We start from the raw sequence: 24249 nt of genomic DNA, 5'->3' as shown, positions 1-24249 counted from the left end.
CAATTCCAACAGTGCATCTGCAAGGACAGCAGGCAATATTATCACAAAAAAAAAAATCCTTCTCCACCCTAAAAACAATTAAAGGGGTAAGAAGTACCCGGTGGTCTCAGCTAGACAGAAGTACTTGAAAAACAAGAAAATCTGGCACACACAAGGCAAGCCTGAGCCTAGGAAACATGTCTTGTGTACATATGCTGTTGTAAGTGACTGCCCAGAAGGTCTGTGGTCTGAAATATATCTGAAGGCAGTTAGAAAAGTCAGTAATAATTTCCCTTGAATTTGAGGCTGTTAATGAAAAAAAAATATATAATGCAATAAATAATAAGCAAATCCACTCACTTGGCCTCAGTTCTTCTGGGGAGACCATGATAACTTGGAGTCATTATCTAAAAATGTAAAAGCCCATACTCAGGAAATTTCATTTTTCTGCAGAAAGAAAATTAGAAGCTTTTTCATCACTAAAACAGCCGGACTGGGTTGAAGCAGCAGATGTCTGAAGAGAGCTGGCAAAACGAACAGAAGTTTGAGCTGAGATTCAAGAGAAAAATATTAAGCCTTTTGTTCTTAATGAAATATTTTTAAAAAAGAAAATGCTCAGGCCACTGAGTCACTACTGCTGAAAGCTCTCTCACGCTAGGAGTTACTGCTTGCCATGAGGAAATGGCATTTTATCTTTATAGCTGTGTACGCACAGAACAGAAGAGGGAGAAAGCCACCCCCAAGCTATGGAAGCACACCCTGGAAGCCTTCCTGCCTTTGTGCTCAGGGCTTGGGAAGGCAGCGAGCTGCTGATCGGGCCAGAACGCCTGCTGCTGAAAGCTGCTGCCCAGACATCACAGCGCCCAGGCACAGGAGCACCTCCGCGGTGGAAGAGCCCACACAGATACACATAAGCACATGGCAGGTACCTTAAGTCCACACAGCACATTGCTTATAGACTTGTGTCTTGTAAATGTGTCTCAGGCACGTTTCTTATGCACAAGGTTTTCTACTATGCTGCAAACCAGCACTGTAAGGCTCCTACCAGAAAGACAGGCAGGCAGGGAGCGAGGAAACAAGTACGAAAAGCAAGAAACCCTTTCCCTACCCTGAGCGCACAGACCACAGCCTTAACAATACACATTCCAAGTGAGGCATCAGAAGTCACAGTTAGAAACAGCTAGGCAAAACCACCTCCTAATGAGGGAAAATTTCCCCCTAGACCTGTCAACAGTATAAAGCTGCTTCACTCATCCAATCTCGCACAGAAGTTGTACCAACAGCTCCTATAAGCTGCAAAGTACACATTGGAAAAATGAACCTGGGTCTGAAGATAAAGGAGTCAAGAAGATAACCATCCTTCTTCATGCAATTTAGCATTGTCTTCACCGAGCAAGAGAGGATCCTGGGAATAGAACCTGAGCCCCTAAGAATGAAGGCACATTTGAAACATCATCATGTAGTAGACAGCTGAAAAAGTAACTGCTCGGCTGTACCTGGATGACATCATCCTCTGCAACTTCATAGAGGAGCTCATCATGGAGTTGGAGGATGAAGAAACCTCCGCTGATGGGACGTAACATCCCTCTGCTGCTCCTCCTCGAAATCCTTCCTACAGAGGTGAAGGCCAGAGTTGGTTAGACACACACACGTAAAGGCCTGTTTCCTGTAACTAAAAAACCCTCACACGTTCCGAATGTTGAGGAGAACATTGAGGAACTTTAAAATGAGACAACCCATGCCTACAGATAGAACCAGAAAACATTACTATTCTATCAATATTTGTACAGCTACTGAGGGAAAAATGTTAATGAAAAGCATGTTAGATATAAACATTTCAGCCTTACATTATAAAGATATGAATCAGAACAGAAACAAGAGACAGTCGCGTCTCCTGAACCATCTGTTTTAAAAGTAAATTTTAAACAAAATCATGTCAAGTTTAATCAGAAGTTGGTTGAGTGTTCTCTCTGGCAATGAATTAGGATTCTGCTTTTCTTCCAAAAGCATTTTAAGGGCTAGTATAAAAAGGCAGCAGGCTTCCTCCCAAATGCCGTTATCTGAAACTGGAGCTACTACTTCTGATTACAAAAAAAAAAAGGGGGGGGGGGTTAAGAGAAAAAAGAGCAGTTTGTGAATAAACAAGCAAGCAGCTGACAAAACCAGGATCCTGGCAGGCCTTGCCTGACAACAATATAACAGAACAAACCGTTCCATGGCAAAAGCTTTTTTTAAAAAAGCCAAACAAACACCACCTCACACACAGAGACTGAAAAGTTATTTATTTCTCAGGTTAGCTAACAGGAGGGCTCCCGCTCACATCCACAGGAAGGGTTTCGCAGCATCATCAGCTCTTCACACAAGCCTCACACTGAAGCAGTGATGTTGGAGCCACGTGAGGCAGGATGCCTCTCTGACAGCACTGGCATTTAGAACTTGCTGAGAGATAATTCCTGCTAGTTCTTGAAACAGGCAGTATCAGAGGAGGAAAAACTGTCACAGACTCATCCACTTGCCTTCCTACAATTACACTGGCCAAAGGCCAGTAGCTGCAGCTCCTGGAAGGGCTGTGAAGTTCTCTTGCACACATGCCTTCTACTCTTAGCAGACCTCTGAGCCTTGTCTCTCTCAAATAAAATCCCCTGACATATTTTTAGAGGTTCGGCAATTAATTATTTAGTTTTCCTTCTCAGTTCTACAAATCAGACTCTTCATATTAAGACAGCTTCATGTTTCAGTTGAAGCATAAGAACTGCCAGAGAAATGTAGCACTCCATCCCTTAAGTTGTCTTTCTAAAAATATATGAGTGATGAACAAAACACTGTCTACATGATGCTAAAAAAAGGCTTCGTAGCACTCCTCTGGGAATGAGTATCCCAGCACAGCCTTGCTATCTGCAGCCAGAAGAAATTTATGCTCATAAGTGCTTCATATAATGCTCTCATGGAGCCTCTGTACATCCAATTCCAGTCAACAGATTCCAGACTTTATTCTAACACACACCAAAAAAAAGAAAAAAGTATTTTTGTAACTAGAAGTTGCTCCCCTCTTATCATTTCACTGCATGTGAAGCCAGAGTATCTGCTGCTCAGTTTCTTCTTCCTACTTTCAAGCAATTCTGTGGTGGCATCACAGGCCATAGCACATATTAACTCCCACTGCTGGCCTTTGTGAAGTCTGCTTTGAGGAAATTGGGGATTCTGATCCGATGACAACATTTGCTTTAGGTTCTGCAATGAGCAGACACCCTTCCTCCTTCCTTAGGACTTTTTTGCCCATTAAACACAGACTTACTGCTGTCAGGAAACAAAATGTCTCCCAGCCCTAGCAGCAAAGCCCCTAACGTTTTTGGAGGCAATTCTTTATTTTTTTTTTTCAAATTAGTAGCACTCAAAGTTTTGCTCTAGTGTACAAGGACGAGGTGAGCATACGAGCATACCTGTGCTATCTCTCTGGAAGGAGCTCTCCAGGTGTCCATGGGACTTGACCACAGAGGAGAAAGCTTCCAGGCGTCTCTGAATGTTCACAGTGGCTGTTTTGACAATGTCTGCAGCAGATCCCTGAACAGTTGTATTCACAGCCTGTCGCTCTGCCTAAACAGAGATAGTTGTTCTCAAAAGCTGCTCCAAAAAATAAATCCAGCATGCAACATGTACTTCATTAAAAGTAATAAATACATGGCCAAATACAGGCATAGTAAAATCTCCAAATTAAAAGTTCATTGTATCTGCCTGAAAGAGAACGTCTACTATGGCTTCAGACACAAAGTTTCTCCAGGTAACTGAGAAAAGCAGGATTTCCACAAATTTAAAATTAATTAATATCAAGGGCAATAAGCTGCAAGAGTCACAAGAGGAAGATGCATATCCCCTTGGTAACAGTTTCACACGGAGAAAAAAAGTCTCACAGTTCTGCCTGTCTTCAAAACCATCAGGAATGGATTAACAAAGGCAAGAAGCCAGGCTTCATGGGCTAAAAATCTGGTCTTTGCAGTGAACGCTGACTGCAAGAGCATTACAGCTGTGAAAAAAAACGCACCAGACCTCTCTATAATCCCCTCCTGAGCTGAGAAAACTGTATTCAGAGGTTCTTCTCTCTTTGATTAGAGCTGAAACGTGCAAAAAGTGGTAAGGAGGTTGAAATGAAAGTGAAGATAATTCAGTAACTGGTCTTTAATATGATTTTAAAGAATAAATCAAAGGTGAACAGAAGGTGCATCTACAAAGCTTCATGCTGAAATATCCTTCAGATTCAATAGTCAAATCATCTCAAAAGTTTTTTGAAAGACTCCCTTGTTTCCTTTCCAACTCCCTGGAGTACAAACTCCCCCACTTCCTCCCTCTTCCACTCCAGCCTTTCATTCCACACAACCTGATCCAGCTTCCTACTGAGACACATAATGCTTCCTCCCCAGAGAAACGCACCAACATGTCCCCAGGGAGTCAATCCACTCTTACTGAAGTAGAAACTGTGACACATCTGTCTGAAATGACCTTGGGGAAAAAAGATAATGCCAGTGCACAGGTGTATATAAAGTAAAATATTTATCTAACAAGTTAGAGCAATTTTCCTTTGAGGGGAAATAAAAAAAGGAACTAATACCCAAAAATATAGGACTTAAATGTTCTTTCTTGTTCAAGCACTGACAGCATATAACATACAAAGACTGCTGAGTGGGAGCAACTCAGCCTGAAGAGTTAAAGCACATCACTGTGTGGAGGCTTTTTAAAATCATGTCCACTTATTTCAATAAATTACTCACTCTGGTTCCAACGTGGGAGTTCCAAAGTGAGGTTAGCACAGTGATGACAGCTGCACACCCAGTCATACAAGACTTACGTCAAGCAGACCATGACAAAAGCTCTGTTATTCAGAGAACAATGAGGAAACAATGAACTAAGCAGGAAGTGGAAGGTCATGACCAAGATGGCTCACAGACCCTGTAGAACTGCAGATATGGATATGCAAAGAAATGTAATACTTTAAAAAGAAATTTATGAAAAAAATAAAGGTACTGCACTCAACATACATGAGCTTTACTGTAGGGGTTTGCGTCTTTGATAGCTGGCAGGTATCTCCGTCTTCCCAGGATGGTCTGCACAAACCCATCTCTCCTGCAGCTGCTCACTGTTTCCCTCAAGAATTTCTGAATCCCTGTGAAAGGAAAGATAAAGTTTTCCCTTATGCAGCTGATATTCCACGTTGACTTCTCACTGGGGTCACAGAGATAATCCTTTACATTTCCCAGAGCCAGTCAGTGGACAAGGGCAGACAATCGCTCCTTCAGCCTGTCTGCAGCTCTGCTGGAAAGACCATTAAGGCTTTTGAGGTGGAAGAGGGGCAGAGTGTCAGGATATCTGGCTGTGTTGACAGAGGTAGGAAGTCCATTCTGCACAGCGCCCAGGCACAGAGATCATACATGCATTATTGATAACGGAGGGGTCAGGACCTGGACCACCACTGGAAAGAGAAGTAGTAGGCAGGGAGTAAGTTGAAAGCTGAAGCCTGAGCCCTTGATGCCTCAGGATGCCTGATTTCAGACTGTCACTTCAGATACTAGGATGAAAGAAACTCAGCCATTTGCACTTTGCAAGGGAAAGAGTGAATCCACCAAGAGTGTTAAGAAGAAACTTAGGTCAAAGAAAAGTGAGACAGGGCAGAATCCTTTTCACTGAAAGTTCAGGTAACAACTGCACTAAGGTGGGAAAAGTTAACTTTGGGCAGTTTCTTTCCAAGGTTTACAAAACATAAAACGTAAAAGGAGCCCTTCAAGATCCAAGAGTGACAGCATTAGCTAATCCATTAGGTATGTCATTTACCGTGTCAGCCTGGTAATACATATGAGTGAAAATTTGTAAGAAGTGCAGTTGCACTACAAGGTACATCACAGAGTTTGTGTGCATGCCTGTGTACTGAGAGGGAGGAAGCCAGAAGTAATTTCTAATGGAAGCAAAGGAGACATTATCCAGAAATTACTTGAGACTAAACAGACTCTTAAAGGACACCATTCCTCAGCATCTGTCTCCTAAAGAAAGAAACCCTGAATTTTTAGAACGCAATTTTCCAGCTCATTTCCAAGTTTTATGATTAGAGCTAGCCGTCTCCCATCCCATTTGCCCTCCATTCATTTTCTGATTGCAGCTCTACTCTCTCTATAGCTTTCCTAAAAATTAACACGCTGCTTAGAAATGCAACAATGTCTCCTTGCAAAACACAGGATGCTCTGAGCAGCTAGATAAAAATGTAAAGGTTATATGCAAACCAGTTTAAAACTCAATGAAAGAAGCAGAGAAAAGAGAAAAATGGTTATATTTTAAAATTACATTTAGTATGGTCTAAAGTTGTATTGCATATTCTTTGAAGCTGTGTGGTCTTATAAGGAAAAGCGTGTTTCTTATTCTGAAAGTTAAGAACTTTAAAATTAATTTTGAGGGTTTATTAGTTAATTTAAAAAACACCAAAATAATTCATGTAATAAGCTAACAACAAGATCCTATAGATGAATAAAACCAGAGTGTAAAGTAAAACATTTTGAAGTATCCAACTGTTGTGTTCATGCAGTGGACTTAAAAAAATTAAATACTTTTCCAAAAGAGATAGCAGTAGTATAGAACTGAGACAAATTTAGGATTTGAGAAGACACAGAGAAAAGGGATTAAAAATACCACCACCACACAGCTCCCAAACAGCCATATCCAAACCTGTGTATCTTGATTTGAAGGATTCAATGTAATTGGCAGCTTCGTTTTCATCAATCCCCATCTGCTCGCCCAAAGATTTCGCTCCTATTCCATAGATGATTCCATAGCAAATCTGCCAGAGGACAGTGTGAAGACCCACAGCCGTATGGTGAACCATGCAGAGAAAGCAGAGCCAAAACAGAATGTGATTCACTGAAGTGTATGGGAACAAGGGCAATCATTTCAGAAGACAGACTGGCCCTGAGTCCAAGCCATTCATGCTGCTTTTCTCCAACCTCATCCCACAAAACCCAGACAGCTCCAACTGAAAGGTGCTGAGAGTGGGAAGACTCACAAAGCAACTACTGAACAATCATGGCTGAACCCAAGGAGAAGCCAAACTATTGTGATTTCCTGGTGTTTTGAGCATTGACCCTTTCTGACAGAAAGCTGCTGCTGAATCTTTCTCCTAAAAGTTACCTGTTTAGCTTGCTGTCTGGTCCTGTCTCCAACAGCTTGGGGATCAATCATTTTCCATTCTGCTGCAATGCTCTTAAAGATATCAGTACCCCCATTCAAGGCTTGAATGAGCCGACAGTCACAAGACAAATGAGCAAGGATCCTCAGTTCAAGCTGAGAGTAATCAGCAGCCAAGATTAAGCCACCTGAAGTCAAGACAGTAGTGGAAATCATTATTTCATCAATTACTCCAAGAACATTCCAGCCACATGAGCCTCCATTCCCTGAGAAATTGAAGGCCTGAGTCGCCTGGACTTGGCACTTACAGCTGGGTGGTACCAGTGCAAAGAGGATACAGCACACGCTACTAAACCACAGAACTTCCCCCTCACTCACCTGGGGTAGCCTAAGAGGAATAACCTCAGCAGGAAGGACTGCAGCTGTCTGTCCTTCCACCTTCTGCTCTAAGTGCTTTCTCAGTGCCATTTCTATGCAACTAGTCACCATTTTCTTACAAATAACCTTTAGGGGTTACTTCTGCAACTGCTAGAAGTTGTGCCAATAAACAGCAGAATTTAAATCAGACAAATTTTTGCCGTTTCCCCAGTCCCCAGGCTTGCCTGCTTTCCACCCAGCCACTACATCTAAAAATCCACCAAAAATACAGAGAGGAGAGTCTGTCCAGCTGTCTTTGTAGATGTCTAGCACCTCGTAGGGATGATCGGCACAGAGATGGGAGCAGCACACTTGTGCTGAGCAGGGCAGGCAATGTGAGAACTGATACTTGGCTAGAAAGAACACTAGATAGAGTACAATTTGTGTATTAAGAGCTGTCTAAGTATAGCTCTTTAAAAAAAAAAATGTATTCCTAAAGAGGAAATTTAGGTGTGAACATCTGAATACTTTCCCCAGTTGAAACACTCTTCCTTTGCAGTCCTGTGAATAATTTTGAGGGCATGTTAACTACTGCGTTAGTTTTCCAAGTAGGCTGCTCACTCAGATATAGACTCTCATCAGTTCTTAACTCCATTAGCTCTGAAATATTTTGTTCTTATATAATTCTTAACAATTTTGTTCTCATACAGTTCTTAACAATTAGCTGGCAGAGAGCAGGATCTGGGCATTACCTGGGAAGGGAACAAAAGCATGCCTCATGCTAACAGAAAATGGCATTCCTCTTTCTTCAGGTCTGTCTTCAGCCTGAAGCTTTACACCATTAGGCAAAATTCTGGAACGCCTTCTACATCTGTAGAGACAAAGAATGAATGTCCTTCACCAATTTCTAAAACACTTAAAGATGCATAATCGTTTTTGCCACAAAGAGTCGGTGAAAACAAGTGAGACAATTCTACTCTTTTGGACAATGCATACCTCAATTTGACCATGGGGGAATTGGACAGAGGCCACATGTACACCTGAAGGTATTTATTGACTGAACAGATTTAGAGATAAATCTTCCTAGAACATTTAGAATTTAGTCCAGAAATTGGATAATTCCACTTCAAAACAGGTAAGATGAAAGGCTCTAGATCTGTGATGGGTGTATTCCAGGAAGATAGCAAAGAAATCCTATAGGAATCCTAAAAATCCAACACCCCACCTTAAATACCAAGTCTTCTGTCAACATCATTCTTACATGCAGAATGCCTACACCAGCCCTTGCCTAGTACAGACAGAAAAGAGTTCCCCTCACATCAGCCTCATGACTCTGCATGCCTGCACACACACACACAAAGTAAGCCTGCAAAAGCAGAGCAGAAGTTGCAGAAGACATGCTCACAAATCACTGCACATTTCCTCTCTACAGGCTGAGCAAAAAATTGCCTCAAAGAAACCACTTATTTTTCCAGAAGGCTGCAAGTTTATAGGAGCACCAGGTGCTCTGCAGTCTCTCAGGGCTTGCTTAGTTCTCTTGCCCTATCAAGTACCTTGAAGCTGTGGGTGGAACAGCATCCATGAGTGCACCCACTGAGCAATGCACAGCTGTGACACCATTCACACCTGCTATTCTCACCAGCACCAGTCCACCAGTCAGTCTGTCGAGTTCTTCACTGGGAATTAAAAGGCCTTTATAAAGTCCTTGACGTTTGGGTCAGGGATCTGAGCAACATCTTTATCAGAATGACAAGGCATCTCTGAGCTCAAGACCAGTTTCAGCAAAGCAAAGGCACAGAAGAGACATCATGCTCTCTTCCCTTGTGCACGCTCTGTTCTTATACCCTGTCATTTCAGGGATGGTAGGGATCAGGGAGATGAACAATAGCACAAAGATCACAGCAATAAATTTTCATAAGAAATAAAGGTGAGGGGCAACGTATGAAAACGTAGAGAACCACGCTGTCCAGCAGAACGCCCCAATTTGATCAAGTGAGTAAGGGCTTTGTAACATGATGTAATTCAGTTATGCTCCTTCAGTCAGAAGCTTCTTACAATAGAGAAAGGAAAAGTAAAAGCAATTAGTGAAAGACAGTTTTGACCAAAGTTTGGAAGACCTACCAGCCTGCATGACAGTTTGTTTTGTGCCAGCAGTCATTTCTGTGCCTTTAGGACTGCCCATCTTCACAACACAGTGGCTGCGTAACTGAGGAACGTGGTCTTAAAGATTAGCCTGAGAAGCTGACCTCTCTCCAAGTTCAGCAAGCACTCTGTTCCTTTCATGGGCTGCTTCTCTACAGGGAAGACTCTCAAAGCCCAGCCCACTCTCTAGCCAACCTGCAAGGCTGCTGCAAGCCTGAGCACTGCCAGAGCTATGTCTCAGAATGACATTTTTGCCTCCATGGCTAGGCCTGGTTCTTTTCCTGAACAGAGATGGACGCAATCCTGCTATTCCTGGGCTCTCTTCCCATAACCTATTTGGCACACAAGGTTGTTAGATACATTCTGGTATGAAAAAGACAGAAGGTCCAAAAAACTTCTGAAAGTTCTTACATCATGCTATGGGAAAAAAGATTATGAAACTCACTTAGGTGACACATGTGGGACAAGAACCTGAATGAAAAGAGAAACTGAAAGGACAGAAAACCACCACCAAGTTAAAGTCTCCCCGTGCTCATGAGCTAGCTGCTGAAAGACCCATCTTGATATTTCACTAGACTTCCACACAACTGTTTAGGTACTGGCATGTAACACTGTCAAAATAGGGCATTTGCTTAACAGAACACAGAATTATACATCTTCTTCTGCTTCCTGGCACCATTTGCAGGATCATTTCCTGATCTCCTTCTGTGACAGGGTGACCTGCGTATTGGAAGAGGGAAGGGCTGTGGATGTTGTCTACCTTGACTTTACTAGGGCCTTTAAGACAATGCTGTGGGAAGCTATGTCAGAGAAGCTGGCTGCTCGTGGCTTGGATGTGCATACACTTTGCTGGTTAAAAACCTGGCTGGATGGCTGGGTCCAAAGAGTTGTGTTAATTGGAGTTAAATCCAGTCACGAGTGGTGTTTCCCAGGGCTCAGTGCTGGGGCCACTCCTATTGAACACCTTTACTGGTGATTTGGACGAGGGGATAGAGCGCACTCTTAGTAAGTTTGCAGACACTAAGCTGGGTGGAGGAGTGGATCTGCTTGAGGGTAGGGAGGCTCTGCAGAGGGACCTAGACAGGCTCAATCAATGGGCCCAAGCCAACAGTATGAGTTTCAACAAGGTCAAGTGCCAGGTCCTGCACGTCAGCCACAACGACCGCCGGCAGTGCTACAGGCTTGGAGAAGAGTGGCTGGAAAGCTGCCCAGCAGAGAGGGACCTGGGGGTGTTGATTGACATCCAGCTGAACATCAGCCATTGGTGTGCCCAGATGGCCAAGAAGGCCAACAGCATCCTGGCCTGTATCAGGAACAGTGTGACCAGCAGGGCCAGGGAGGTGATCTTGTATTCACAGAATTGTAGGAGCTTGAAGGGAAGTCCAGAGATCACCAAGTCCAACCCCCCTGCCAAAGCAGGCTCCCTAGGACAGGTAACACAGGTAGCCATACCTGGTATTCAGCACTGGTGAGACCACATCTCAAGTACTGTGTGCAGCTTTGAGCACCACAGTATAGGAAGGACATTGGGGTGCTGGAGAGAAGGGCAACTAGGCTGATTAGGGGTCTGGAGAACAGGTCTTATGAGGAGAGGCTGAGGGAGCTGGGGCTGTTCAGCCTGGAGAAGAAGAGGCTGAGGGGAGACCTTATCGTGCTCTACAGATACCTGAAAGGAGGTTGTAGAGAGGTTGGCCTCTTCTCTGTAGCGACTAGCAATAGCACAAGAGGAAATGGTCTCAAGTTGCACCAGGGGTGGTCAGATTGATGTTAGGGAAAATTGCTTCACCAAAAGAGTGGTAAAGCATTGGAACAGGCTGCCCAAGGAGGTGCTGGAGTCACTGTCCTTGGGGGTGTTTAAAAAACAGGTACATGAGAATGGTGTAGGGATAATGGTTGAATTCTGTGATCTTAAAGGTCTTTTCCAACTTCAATGATTCTATGACCGTTATCACAAATTAAATTGTTAACAAAGAATTAAAAATATATTCACTTCTGTTCCCTTACACAGGGAGCTGCACAGCATAAAACACGTGAACTTTCTTCTACTTCTTCCACAATATACCGTCCTCTTTCAGAGGAGGTGTTAGAAAGTCAAACCAGATCCTAACTTCAGTTCAGTTACTTCTCACACTCGGGCTTTTCATCCAACAGTTGGAAGCATGATGCTCATCTCTCTGTAGGGTTTCATAAAGAATTTCAAAAAGGAAGTGGCTACATGGAGCCACATGCTGTTAGTTACTATTAGGTCTTTCATGTGTCACTGATTTTTAGGTACGTGTTCCCCTGAAGCTATAAGAGAAACATTGAGTAACAAGTCAAACTGATGTGACAGCAGCCACAGGTGAAGTCAGAAAAGAGAAATTTGACAACTCGACCGCACTAAGATCAGAAGAGTGGGTAGCAGCTTTATCAAGATCCCCCTACCTGCCCCCAGAAACAGCACGAGAATTGATATTTCCATGGGCTTGGGAGGGTGGGCTCTCTGCAACCACAGTTGGCATTTCGATCTCAAAATCTCTTGGCACATTCTGGATATTTGGTTCTGTGAAGGTTACTCGACCTGAGAAGGAAGGCAATGCAGAACTAAATAAGGGTACAAAAGGAGTCTCACTTACATGCTAATAGGTGCAAGAAATGAAAAATACTGCTCTGTGAACTCAAAAGCTATTTTAACACATCTAGACTTTTAGGGCAGATTCAGGTGAAAAAATATTTCAGCATTTTCATTTGGTTGAAACAGAGCATGGGCTTGTTTTCCTACCTTCTCCCCACAGAACACACACACACACAAAAAAGCAGTTAAGAAGTGAGGATTTCACACATGTTTCTTTACCTGTAGCTGTGTGAGTCTGTGATACTGGATGTATCCTTTCCATTCCCAGTGCTGAATTCAATCGCTTTTCCCTCTGTAGTGGAAACACCACTTTAGTAATGGCATTGTTGATCCTCCTCCATTCCAATATCAGCCCTGGCAACGGGTGAAGTGTCTTTAATTTCTCCAAAACATCCTTGTGGGAAGAAAAGGGCACAATTATAATTAACTGCCTTGAAAGCTTTGTAAGTAAAGTTTTTGCAGTTCTGCAGGAAAAAAGTGTCTCCTCCACCCACAGTGAGTTTCCAGTGTCACTGCCTTGAAATAAAATGGATATCCCCTCCACTTATACCACCTACACCTGGGCAATCAAAGCTCCAGGAGACACAGCAGCAGTTTTATGACACACAAAAAAGAAAATCGCTTTTCTGGACTTTTGCATCCTCATCACCACTATTGATCTGCACCAATCAATAAACCACCTGAAACGATCAAATAAAGCAAAACTTGCCATAGGTCCCCTACGTCGTCTCCTCTTGCCCAGCGTTAATGTTCTTCCTCCATCTTCTCAAACATTTTTCTCCCTGCTCTCTCCTATCCATTCTCTAGGAACACATAAAATGAAGCCCTTGACCATGCTCCTTGAAGTACAAAGCTGATGACTAGCAATCAAATCCTTTCAGTTAAATCAGAAATATGAAGGGAACAAAAATTTCCAAAAACAGTGGCATGCAAACATTTCTCAAAACATTTTTTGTTGTATGTAGCCGGCAGCTGCAGCCTCATCCCTCCTCAACACAACGGGAGGAAATCCTCACTTTGCTTCTCGCTCTCTGCTCTGCCATCGGCGCAGCACTCACTTCTTCACTGCCACCTGAGTTTTGGAAATCAATACCTGTCTTACAAGCACTGACTACACTGAACAAGGGAAAACTAAGAAAACAACACAGATTAATGAGTCCTGAAAACAAGGAACATATATATCTGCTAATATCACTTGCCTGGCAAGAGCACCCATTAGCCTGCAGCAGTTGGTATTAATACAGCTCCACAATATTTATCAACTGGCAAGAATGTCAATAGCCTTCACATTTATACAAGCTTTTGATATGCTAAATTTGATAAGCCATCAGATGGGCCATTCTGAAGACAAATTCCCCTCAAGCACAAAATACAGATATGGTAGTACCAGGCAGGGAAAATATTGTCTTTAATCACCATGTTATTTAAGTAGCTTTCAAGCTGATGTTGAAAAATTCTTCTACTATTTGCTTTACAAAATTACTGTGATATTTTGGTCTTGCACGTGGTTTGGGAAATCAAATTCTGCCCAATTTATTCTTATTGAAGCCTGCTATTTATAGCCATGTCCTCACTACACTCAGGCCTCAGGAGTGTAGGAGGAGTTAATAACTCCATTAACAGAGAAGGCAGAATCCAGTTTGAATTTCCAGTGACAACTGGAGAAGCAGAAAGGCAGGTAAAATTCACTTTCATTTAGGTCAGCATATGCAACTCCAATGTATCCAAGCAGCAGATGTGTGAAGTAAGAGGAGTTATTTGCACAGTCGCTTTCAGACTAGAAACATTCCCATTAACTAGAAACACAGACTTTACCATACCTTGGTTGTACTGAACTGCTTGCTCAGCCTCACACGGTTTCCTTTTGCAGTTGTTCTTCTGGTGTAACCCAGAGTCTTCTTGTTCCCTTGAACTTTCACATCTCCATATTGTGGCAACTTCAGCTCCAGGAACAAAACCTGGAAGAGGCCAGCATTTCAAATTAGTTTCTGCACGCTACTCTCAGGAGAAAACATAAAGCAACTGAGCACTTAAACAGCTTGTTCCAACTAAAGGATAGTAGGAATGCTTCAGGTAATTAAAAAGCTGATTAAAGATCTCAGCTATCAAAGTCATTCCTCCTCATTTTAATTAACTACAAATTGCAATCTAAAATCTCATTTTCTGAGCACTGTAAGTTTGAGTTCAGAGGTATGTTTTTAGAAAAGGTAATTAACTCCATCCAATAAGTGAGGTTACTGCTGACAGTCAACTGTAATAAAATGTGGAGTTAAGATGCCTAGAAGTGGGAAGAACATTGATGAGGGGGAAAAAAAAAGTGTTAGCAGGAAGCAGGTTTCAGAGCAACTGAATGTCACAGGGGGAGGTCACAAATACCTTTTCCAGAACAGCCAGAATATTAGTTTTTCTAAAAATATGTCAAGAACTGAAAAATTCATTATATGCTCATGTGTTGACAGTCAGAGCACAGCTCTTCATTTTTCATTCTATGTTTCTGTGTAGCATTATACACCATTTAGCAGCTATTGTGTTTCACTTCACAGCTGGCAGAAGGGAACAGAAGCTTTTATCCTCAGATTTTTGTAGCACAAGTTTTACCGACACAAAATTAGAAAGCTAAAGCTTTACAGACTTATACAGGATACTTTACATGATTTCTATCAAAATTTCCACACAGGAAACAAGCCTCTGTAATTCAGAGAACAGCATTTCAGAAAAAAAAATCCCAACCCACTTTCCTTCCCCTCTTCCACAAAGCAGGATGAAATTGGAGCTAAATCAGGAGTTCTCAGACTACTGTAACCAAGAAAAACTTCTGCACTTGCAACAAAGGAGGAATATTTCTGTGGAACTTCTTTTTAGTGAGGCTGCTGGCAAATTTTCACTATTTCCATATAAAGTATAGCCCCTCTGCAAAAAATTATTATATAGAAAAGAAATAAAAGGGGAAGAAAGCATGCACAATTATAATCTATTCCTGTGATTGTGAGTAACGTACATTAAAAATATGTATAGCAAAGTTCTTCAGGAATAAAAGTACTTCTAATTTATACAGACATCTGTTTCTTAGGTTTTACAGCCTAACAGTTCCATACACTTTCTTTAAAAAAAGACAGTATTGATTTAAAACTTTTAAAGCAGTCTTTCCTCATCTTGCATGTCTGTACAGGGACACTGGTAACAATGCAACTTACTCAGTACAGCTCTTCTTAGATTCAGACTGCATGATACCACACCACATCTTACATGCAGAATACTGGTATTGCAAACAAGTTTCTCTAGTCCCACACCATTAATTGAAAATACCGCAAAAGCCATTTAATGTGCAGATGGTCTTGTGCACCATGAGCAGCCAATGTCCCTTAAAAACAGCATGTTTATTCCCACTTCTACCTCCTCTGTTTCTACTAAAGGTTGTAGAAACCAGTAACAAGCAGGAAGCATGCACACCTTGCAGGCAGCAAGGTCATAGTGAGTGTAAAGACAAACCAACACTGAGCAGAGTTCAGTTTGCATTTTGTCTTTCCTTCACATGCAGACTGCCCAAGGTTTGGCTTTTTTAAGTCTAACAAAAGCCTCTTGGGGTAACTTGTAACAAAGTTCTCTCTCTCCCACCCTGACCCTCACATACCTCTGCGATGTCATCAGGGCTGGTCAAGGAGAAGCTGTGGCCTGCCAGCTGATAGGCCTTGGTCTCAATCTCACTCAGTTTAGCTTGCATGACCTGTTTCTGGGTTTCGTAGGCTGTTGTGCTAAATCCAATGCCATTCAGCTCCAGCAGAGCCAAGCAATAATGGGTGGGCATTTCCACTTTAGAAAATATATCTGTAGTAAGTACAAACCCCAAGAAGAAGTTTTGTAATATCAAAAACAGGTCAACTGCAGATCAACAGATTCATTAAAAAAAGGGGAATTCTCAGTGTTTAAAATCCTGGATGCCCAGACACACTGAAGTCTTTTAATATAGATTTCATTTAAATAATTTTGATTCTGGAATATTTCATAGTAAGAAAAATTTCATAATAAGTATTCCAGAACTTATCACAAAAATATTTAAGAGAATAACCATTTCTGTCAAAAATAAGAGATACACATTTCTTTGGATATGAATATTTTACAAACCACAGACATGCTTAATGTAAAGCTTTCTAACTCAATACATTTTCATTCCACCACCCGCATTCTTTAAAAGCCTTCTAAGTTGTCATGGTCATAAATGTTGTGGTAAAAGTACAGTAAGACTTCAGTGAGACTGGACCCTAACCTGAGGCTTTGGATAGTTATTGTTTCCCTTAAACTGTAAGCCCACCAGCAGGTATGTGCTTTTGGAGAGGGCATTGTTTTTAAACACAGAAAAGCATTCAGCAAATACCAGTGCAAACATCCTGGATCATTCACTATGAGATCACAAGAGTTTCATGGGCACAACACGTACATGGCAAATAAATGCTATATGGGCAGGCCAAAGACCAAGAAATCTTCTACAGAAAACATTTGAGGCTTTTAGGAATTGCTTCTGACAAGGAAATGCAAAAGCTTCTGAAAATGCTCACAAGAAACCACAGAAAGGCCCATCAACACCCTCACAATGGCTGGGGTACTTGTCTGGGAGATAGAGGCCTGCTTATTTCAGAGACTTCAAATAGACTGATATTGCCTTAATCGATGGAACTGGTGGATATTTGGGATATATACTTCCAAATCTCTCTTCTCCACTGACCATTCAGTCTGTGGTAGCAAAGCCACCTTTACCCTCCCTATTTGCCCTCAGGTGGAGCAGCTCTCCTTACCTGTCAGATTTTCCTTCTGTAGTTCATTGTGGAGCTGGTTCATGACGTTGAAGATGAGCACAGACTCTATTGCTGCTCTGTACCGCCCAGAATGATCTCTGCTGGCACTAAGCCCCAGGCTCTGCACCCCTTGGCCAGTGCCTACCCCTTCCAGGAGAGGCAGCTCGCTGGGGAGAAAGTTAGTCACCATGTTGTGAAGTGTACGTTCCTTAGAGCCAGAATCAAGCAGCCAACACGCAACCTTGAAAAGGGAGACCTCCATGAAACCTCTTTTTTTTTCCTTTTTGCTCATAACACGATGTAAGTGTTTAACTGGGGGTTAATGAAGGTTGCAGTGCAGATTATTTCTTGATTTGGCAGACAGACTGGAATAATTTGTGGAAAAGTTACATGATTTCAGATTAAACCTTCAAGAGGGCACAAGTCACTGAAAGGCTTCATTCTCAAAGTTAATTCTGCACATTTGAAAACCTTATCCTCTGTCAACTAAACACACCCAGAACTGCTGCCCTCAGGGTTTTTTTTTTTGTTTATTAAAACCTAATGCAAAGTGGATTAAATATGAAAATCAGGATCAAAACGTGTTTAATATGAAAACTGACTTCAAAACTCAGAACTCGCTATTGATCTAGAATATTAGTCAAGCTGAGGTCTCCTATTTTTTTGTACCATCAGCACTGGTACCAAGAATTCTGCAAGGCAAATTTTATTTGCAGCAAGCCTCATACCTCCCACTGTCTTCAAAGCAATTTTGCTTATAGCTGTATTTCAATTTCTCATGTCAAAATAGGATGAAACACAGGTTTCTGCACTGTCTTGCCATACAAGCAGAAGGCAAAAACCACATGTATATATACGGGGGCGTGTGGGGGTGTGAATGTGTGTGTGCGTATGTATATATTCACTGCATTGCAAAAATGAACAAATATATAAGTATGGCTCCATTTAATATACACAACAGTGCAGGAAAAGGTAGTACTTTTATCACTCTTTAATCTTACCCTAAAACTATTTATCAGTATGAAAAGTTTAGTTTGTCCTTGTGTTGAACACCTCAGCTACTTACCTGCAGACTTTAACATTGCCATGATGGTATTCAGCCCAGGTGTGATGGCAGCTTTAGAAATCAAGACCAAAAATTTCTACACACCTAGAGCTTTTCCTAACAAGGACAAGAAGGTGCTTTTACCTGTTGTTTCTAGTGTTTTGTTTGAGCTACAAACGGTACCCAAGCTTTTGAAATTACATGTAAACTTTGTTTCATTTTAAGGAAATAGTGGTGGAAAGGTGGCCCTGTACACAGAGGGTAAATCTTTTGCTTGCAAAGTCTACTGCTCTCAGAACCAAACATCAGACCAGAAGCAGTTCTGACATTTCAGTCCCAGGCTTCTTGTTGCAACAAAATAAGACTTCTGCACTGTCTGCTCAGACAGGGGAGAGATTCAACCTCATCCCCCTGCCCCCCAAGCAATCAGGTGCAAAAGATGAACATGTTAACCTCTCACTGGACCTGCTCAGTTTCTCTTGCAGGCACCACAAACACAGCGAGCAAAAGAAGCCTCCTCTAAATACTGTTGTAGACTTCCCACTGGAAGAAAACGCATGTACATATTCAAATCTTAAGTAACAGAAGGGAAGTACCAGAAGGCACTCCTGTCTTTCCACTGGTGTGTTTAAGCTAGTAGTTTTACCCACGCCCAATTTCTTAATCCTACAAACCTTTGGGTCCTCAAAGCTTCCTTCCAAGGAGATGCCACAAGCCATCACCAGAGTCTTGTAGTGCTGAATGAAGTTATACATGACAAGCGAGCGCTTCTGATGGGGCTTCTTCTGCAGGTGCAGCTGTAGATGATACAACCTCTCCTTTACAGATAGGCTTTTGTCCAAAGGTGGTGGTGCCAGACTCATACTGATTTCTGAGGCAGGACATACAAACAAAAATCATCTTTTTACCCACTGCATGATAAGAAAGGCAGGAGAAAAATCTTGAATGTAATCACCTAAAGCACAAAAAGTACAGTTGGACTGTGAACAAATAACAATAAATCTATATTGATATTGCATATTTTCTCAAACAAGAGAAGGCTCCCAAAAGCAATATGCTGTCTCTGTACTACTAAACAAAGGACAGCCAGAAATCAAACCCTAGTGACAAGCCCACGCAGCACAGATTGGGTTCTGTTCGGTATTCAAGTGTTAGATTTGTTCTGGAGAACAAAAATTGGAAGAAGTTGAAAGAGAAAAGCAGGTAAGCTACAGAGAAGACACGTGTCAGCTACTGTTTAGCCATATGCCCGCTCAGCAGTTCAGTGCTTGAGCCCATTCCCTGGTTTAATTATATAGCAGCATAGATGTATCAACAGCAACCTGTCCAAGGGTGTTCAACACTTAAGACTGCTGAATAACATGGCTAAATTATTCCATAACACAACTGAGCTAGGTTTGGGACACTCAAAACACTTCCAGTAACCTATGTGCTAAAGGTACTTTCTTGCAATGCAGCATCATGTAACACAGCACCACCTGACTGCTCACTTACCAGTCTGGTCTTGTATCTGCTGCAAAGAGATATAGTAGGCATCTTTTCCACCCCAACATACTGCCAGTCCAACTACCAAAATGTCTTCACAGCCTCGGACAGGAAATCCGTCATCTTTAACTTGCATCCACTGAGGAGAACTTACTAAAAGAATAATTGTTAAGTTACAGTTATAAAACGGCATCCATAAGCACAGAAGAGTTTGGATCCTGAAAATGTTAATACATATGATCGAGCTCAAGTGAATATATACCTTCATTTTTATCTACAGTGAGAAAAATCTCTGTTTCTTTGGCAAAGAAAAGGAAAAAATAATCCTCACCCACCACAGAATACCAAAACATTCTCTTAACAGAAACAACTACCCATACAAGTCCCTGCAAAACTCTGGCCTTTCCTAGCAATCTCTTCAAGAGTTAAGACAGAAATGTATTCCTTCCTTTCACTCTGAAAAACATCTGTCAAAAATCTACTTTGATGGTTAAGAAATTTTGGTTTTGTTGTTGTTATGGCATTATGACAGCAAAGAATCTAATTCTGCTTAATATTGTTATTTTAAAGGAAGGGTGTGTTTATACAGCAACAAACTGCAGTATATGAATACCTCTGTGGAAAAGAAATGAAGCAATATTACAACGACCCAGAGAGTGATCCAAATTCCACACATACCTATACTGAACCAAGTTTACATTCTGCAAACTCAAAAATATTTAACCTTGGTTCAGAGACAACCCTGCAATAACGCTGCTCTGCGGAGACCCTGAACAATCTGTATGGTTATTGTTAAACATACTATTCATTTTACTAAATGAATAATACTGAAACTTGTTTATAATATGGAAAGATACATGATAAAGGGACTGCACAACACAGATCCATTTCAAAATTAGATATATAATGAAACATTACTATTTAAATGCTCTCAAATACAAAGAAGCTGCTAACACTTCATTGCTGTCACCAAAGACCTACCAATGAAATGCTTAACACCAATTTTTCCTTTGTACTAACACACAGCTCCTTTGCTTTACTGAGACTGACAATATTAAATCATCAGTAATTTTCTTCCTCTTTTTTTGCAAACCCTTTCCTTCTCCTGCGTTAAGCTGAAGGTGCCACCTTGCTGTTCACAAAATAACGCTCTGGAACACAGAACTGACCTTTCTTGAATTTGCCACCAATCGTTGATTTGGGAGACAAAAGGCATTTTGTTCTTTCACATGCCACTGAGATGGAGAATCTGCTTTTCTCCTTCCATTCTGCAACAAAAGTCTGGAAGAGTGTCTTGTCGCTTGCTACATCAATAATAGTGAAACTTTCAGCACTTAAGGGACTGAGTGGAAAAACATCTTGAGATAGCTGCAGCGAAAAGCCTTGGTCTATAGTGGAATCATCATCTCTTATCTCATCGGTCTCAATTGGGTCTACAGTCCCAGGACTGTCCTGGAGTGTTTTTACCTGTTGCTCTGCATTGCCCTTGCCATTCTGCTCTGGCTCAATCAGCTGCCCTTCAGTCACACAGGCAGCTAGTCTCTTCCTTGCAGATTTCGCAGAGAGAGAAACAGAACTCTTTGGCAAAAGCTCTTTGGGGGGTGTTGGAGGAATAAACATGTTATTACTATCTGGTGGAGGACAGGATGTTCTGCTGCTTCCCTTGAGCGGCAGTGTCATGCAGTCTGTTTTCGGAAGACTCAAGTCTTCGGTTTTGTTTTCTTTAACCCTGAAATATCTTTTTAAATCCTGGCAAGTGGGCAAAGGCTGTGGCTGACCACAGTCAGATTCAAAGACTGGATCTGGTTCTGGGTTAGTAATAGGAGCAGCTAACTTCTCCTTCAAACAGGAGCTTACTGAAACTGGTTCAACACCTGAGGGACTAAAACATTTGTCTAATGCATCCTCCAATCCTGGGCTTAGTTCAAACAAATGACTGTTCCACGCAACTGGATGAGTTTTCTTGTCTAAAACTTGCTGGCTTCTCTGAATTTTTTCACCTTGATCTCTAACTAAATCCTTTGGTTTGGGGTCATTGTTGCATATCACTGCATTTCTTAGTCCTGACGGACCATGAAATGTAGAAGGAATGTCTTCCAGAAAAGATGGGGAATTTGCATGATCTAAAACTCTGCCTATTAGATCAGAGGATACTAGAGACACGTCGTTAAGCTTCACAGGGTCCTCATGCTCTTTCCGATTGCCACTGGTGTCAAACTCATTCTGAACAGGCCTTATGTTCTCCAAAAGTCCTTCTGAAGGAAGCAAAGTCTCTTCCTTCTCCACAGGTTTCTTTCTGTCCGCTTCCACGATGTAAACAGCTGAAAGGTCACTGGTATTACTGAAGCTATCATCAAAGAGCAAGCTATCACTCATATTCAGGCTTGTTTCAGGGGCAGGGTGGCATTCTACTTGTACATGCTCCCTACCAAAAGGAGAATTTGCTTTATTAAGGTCTTCAGCTGCAGCTTCCCCTTTTGCTGAATTTTGGCTCTGATAATCTTGTAGAAAACTTTGTAGCTGGGAGTCGGTCACTGAGAAATCGCTTTCTTTAAGGCAAAGTCCAGATTCTATTATTTTTGTTATGGGCTCTAAATTAAGGCCTCCAGACTTAAAATCTTTATTACTGTAGTGCTGAACTGTGTTTTTTGTAATGTTATTTGTTGTGGTAAGACTCGATAAGTCCCGTTTCCTAACTGTTGCAGCCAGCCTTTCATCAGTAGCATTCTCAGTCTGTGAAGTGCTTAGTTTCTTGGAGATTTCCTGCTGTGGTATCGCTGCCAGCTCTGAACCTTGTATTCCCTGCTGTCCTGTGATTCCAGCTGCTCCCTCCTGTTTTATTATCATCTCAGTTTGAGTATCCAACTGGAAGCTGTCTTCAAAGTCATGAGAGACAGAAAACAGATCAGAGGTTGGACCGTTCTGAACATCACCTGCATTGCAAACACCCCTGGATTTTGCTAGAGAGTCTTTCAGAAAATCCTTAGGGTGAGTGTTGGCTTTCTGCAGTGCTTCAGCTTGTAACAATATTCCACTGGGCTTTTCACCCCCAGTTTTGCCACCATTATGAATCTGAATATGGCAGGATTTATCCTCAGCAGGACAAAAATGCACAGGCTTCAGTATCCTGCTGCCACTATGGATATGTCCATTTCCAGAGCAGTTAGCAGTTACATTAGGGTGATCTGTATCTAAAGCCATCTGCTGCTTACCACTCATCACCTCAGCACAGCTCGCATCTGTTCGTATCTTATTAATTTTATTCTGCTTATCATCAATATTTTTATTTCTCTGTGTCCCAACACTTGCAGGCATCACTAGACTTTCTATATTATGTGTCTCCATATGGATACGTGGAGTACCCTGCATTGTAACAGGTGCCTGAAAACATGCTCTCCCCTTAGGCACGCCTTCATTAGTGGTGGTAGGCTCTGGAAATGATTCTTCCGTTTTATCTTTCCTCCCCAGATCAAGTTCTCCCATCTGTACAGAATTTGAGACTTTATGAGTTACAGACCCTATTTCCATAAATTCCTTATTATTTTTGTCTGAAAAAAATATATCTTTAGATATGGTGGGGTGGAAAGCAGGCAGCTTTTGAATGTTGTTGCTAAGCCTATTTGAATCTTCAAGAAGTGACCTCTGCAGTTTTGAAGCAGCATTTTTGTTCCTAGTCCAGTTTAAATGCATGTCCACACTTTTTACCAACCTAGAGGCTGAAGACTTTGTTCTCAGTGTTGGCGTTTTTCCTTGTTCAGCTGGGAGTTCTGGAGTTGCTCTTCTAGAATCCATCTTGGTTTCGACACAAGAAATTCTTTCTACATTTTCATCATCTCTGCACATATTTGGCCGTTTTCTAGCACTGTACACAACGTCATCTCTGCCTTCCTCTGCTCGAGTCTGTCTCCTGCCTGGGACTTCACTCTCACATCCGGAGTTTTTGGTACTACCACTACTTAGTCGTCTTTTATACCCCTTTTTAATATTTGATAAGTTTCCAGTCTGAGAACCAATGCCATTACACTGCTGAACTCTGCACCTTTTTTTGTTTAACACCCTAGAAGACTCAGAAGACTGCTCCCCATTTGATCTATGCAGTCTGTCTTCCAGTTCTGACTCGCTGCTGATCATAGAGGACATATCAGACTGGAGAAAAGACTCTGGGTTCCATTGCACACCCATCAGTGCCAAATCCTGCTGGAGAAGTCCCCTGGCTTCGTCCACAATGAGGGAAGCTGCTTCTCTTTCCGTTAAGCCTTTCATTCCAGCCATCCAGACACTGCGCACAGTCCGACGCTCCTCTGCTGATTCTTCGTCTTCATCCACCGCCCTGCGAACACTACAGGAAAGGGAACAAAGAGATGTAAGCACTCATGCAGAAAATAAAAAACAACCCAAGGAACTGGCACTATTCTGCTCTACTCCCATTTCAGTTAGCTGCACAGCTTCTTAGCATCACAGAAGCACTATATCTGAAACGTAACACACTTGATAGGAAATAATTATTTCCATTTTCTATATGAATTGATGTCCATGAAAGATATTACTGGCTGCATATCCCAGAAGTATTCACAGGTTTCTGTGTCAAAACATGTACCCCAGATGAGTCTCAACTCCCTACTAGGGCAAGATCCAGGTCTAAATCATCCTCCATGCACTGTTTTCCAAAGAAAGGAAAC

General features: G+C 41.9%; 1 protein-coding gene across 1 annotated transcript in view; it reads right to left on the bottom strand.

Annotated features, from left to right (window-relative positions):
- The window catches only part of POLQ (DNA polymerase theta), a gene marked incomplete at its 3' end in the record, with an annotated part of 55037 nt that overhangs the window by 2559 nt on the left and 28229 nt on the right, over nucleotides 1-24249 (bottom strand). Inside the window, exons 16-29 of the mRNA XM_084264767.1 lie at nucleotides 20740-23909; nucleotides 19580-19723; nucleotides 18760-18956; nucleotides 17041-17281; nucleotides 15882-16075; nucleotides 14071-14208; nucleotides 12470-12644; nucleotides 12061-12196; nucleotides 8247-8365; nucleotides 7141-7325; nucleotides 6682-6793; nucleotides 5010-5134; nucleotides 3420-3573; nucleotides 1476-1591 (exon numbers count right to left, since the gene is read on the bottom strand). Coding sequence (XP_084120893.1) covers nucleotides 1476-1591; nucleotides 3420-3573; nucleotides 5010-5134; nucleotides 6682-6793; nucleotides 7141-7325; nucleotides 8247-8365; nucleotides 12061-12196; nucleotides 12470-12644; nucleotides 14071-14208; nucleotides 15882-16075; nucleotides 17041-17281; nucleotides 18760-18956; nucleotides 19580-19723; nucleotides 20740-23909 — 5206 coding nt within the window. The remainder of the gene's footprint in view (nucleotides 1-1475; nucleotides 1592-3419; nucleotides 3574-5009; nucleotides 5135-6681; nucleotides 6794-7140; nucleotides 7326-8246; nucleotides 8366-12060; nucleotides 12197-12469; nucleotides 12645-14070; nucleotides 14209-15881; nucleotides 16076-17040; nucleotides 17282-18759; nucleotides 18957-19579; nucleotides 19724-20739; nucleotides 23910-24249) is intronic.

The sequence above is a fragment of the Gallinula chloropus genome (genome assembly GCF_964237585.1).
Source record: "Gallinula chloropus genome assembly, chromosome: 1".
NCBI classification, from domain to species: domain Eukaryota; kingdom Metazoa; phylum Chordata; class Aves; order Gruiformes; family Rallidae; genus Gallinula; species Gallinula chloropus.
This window is presented reverse-complemented; position numbering and strand designations above follow the sequence as displayed.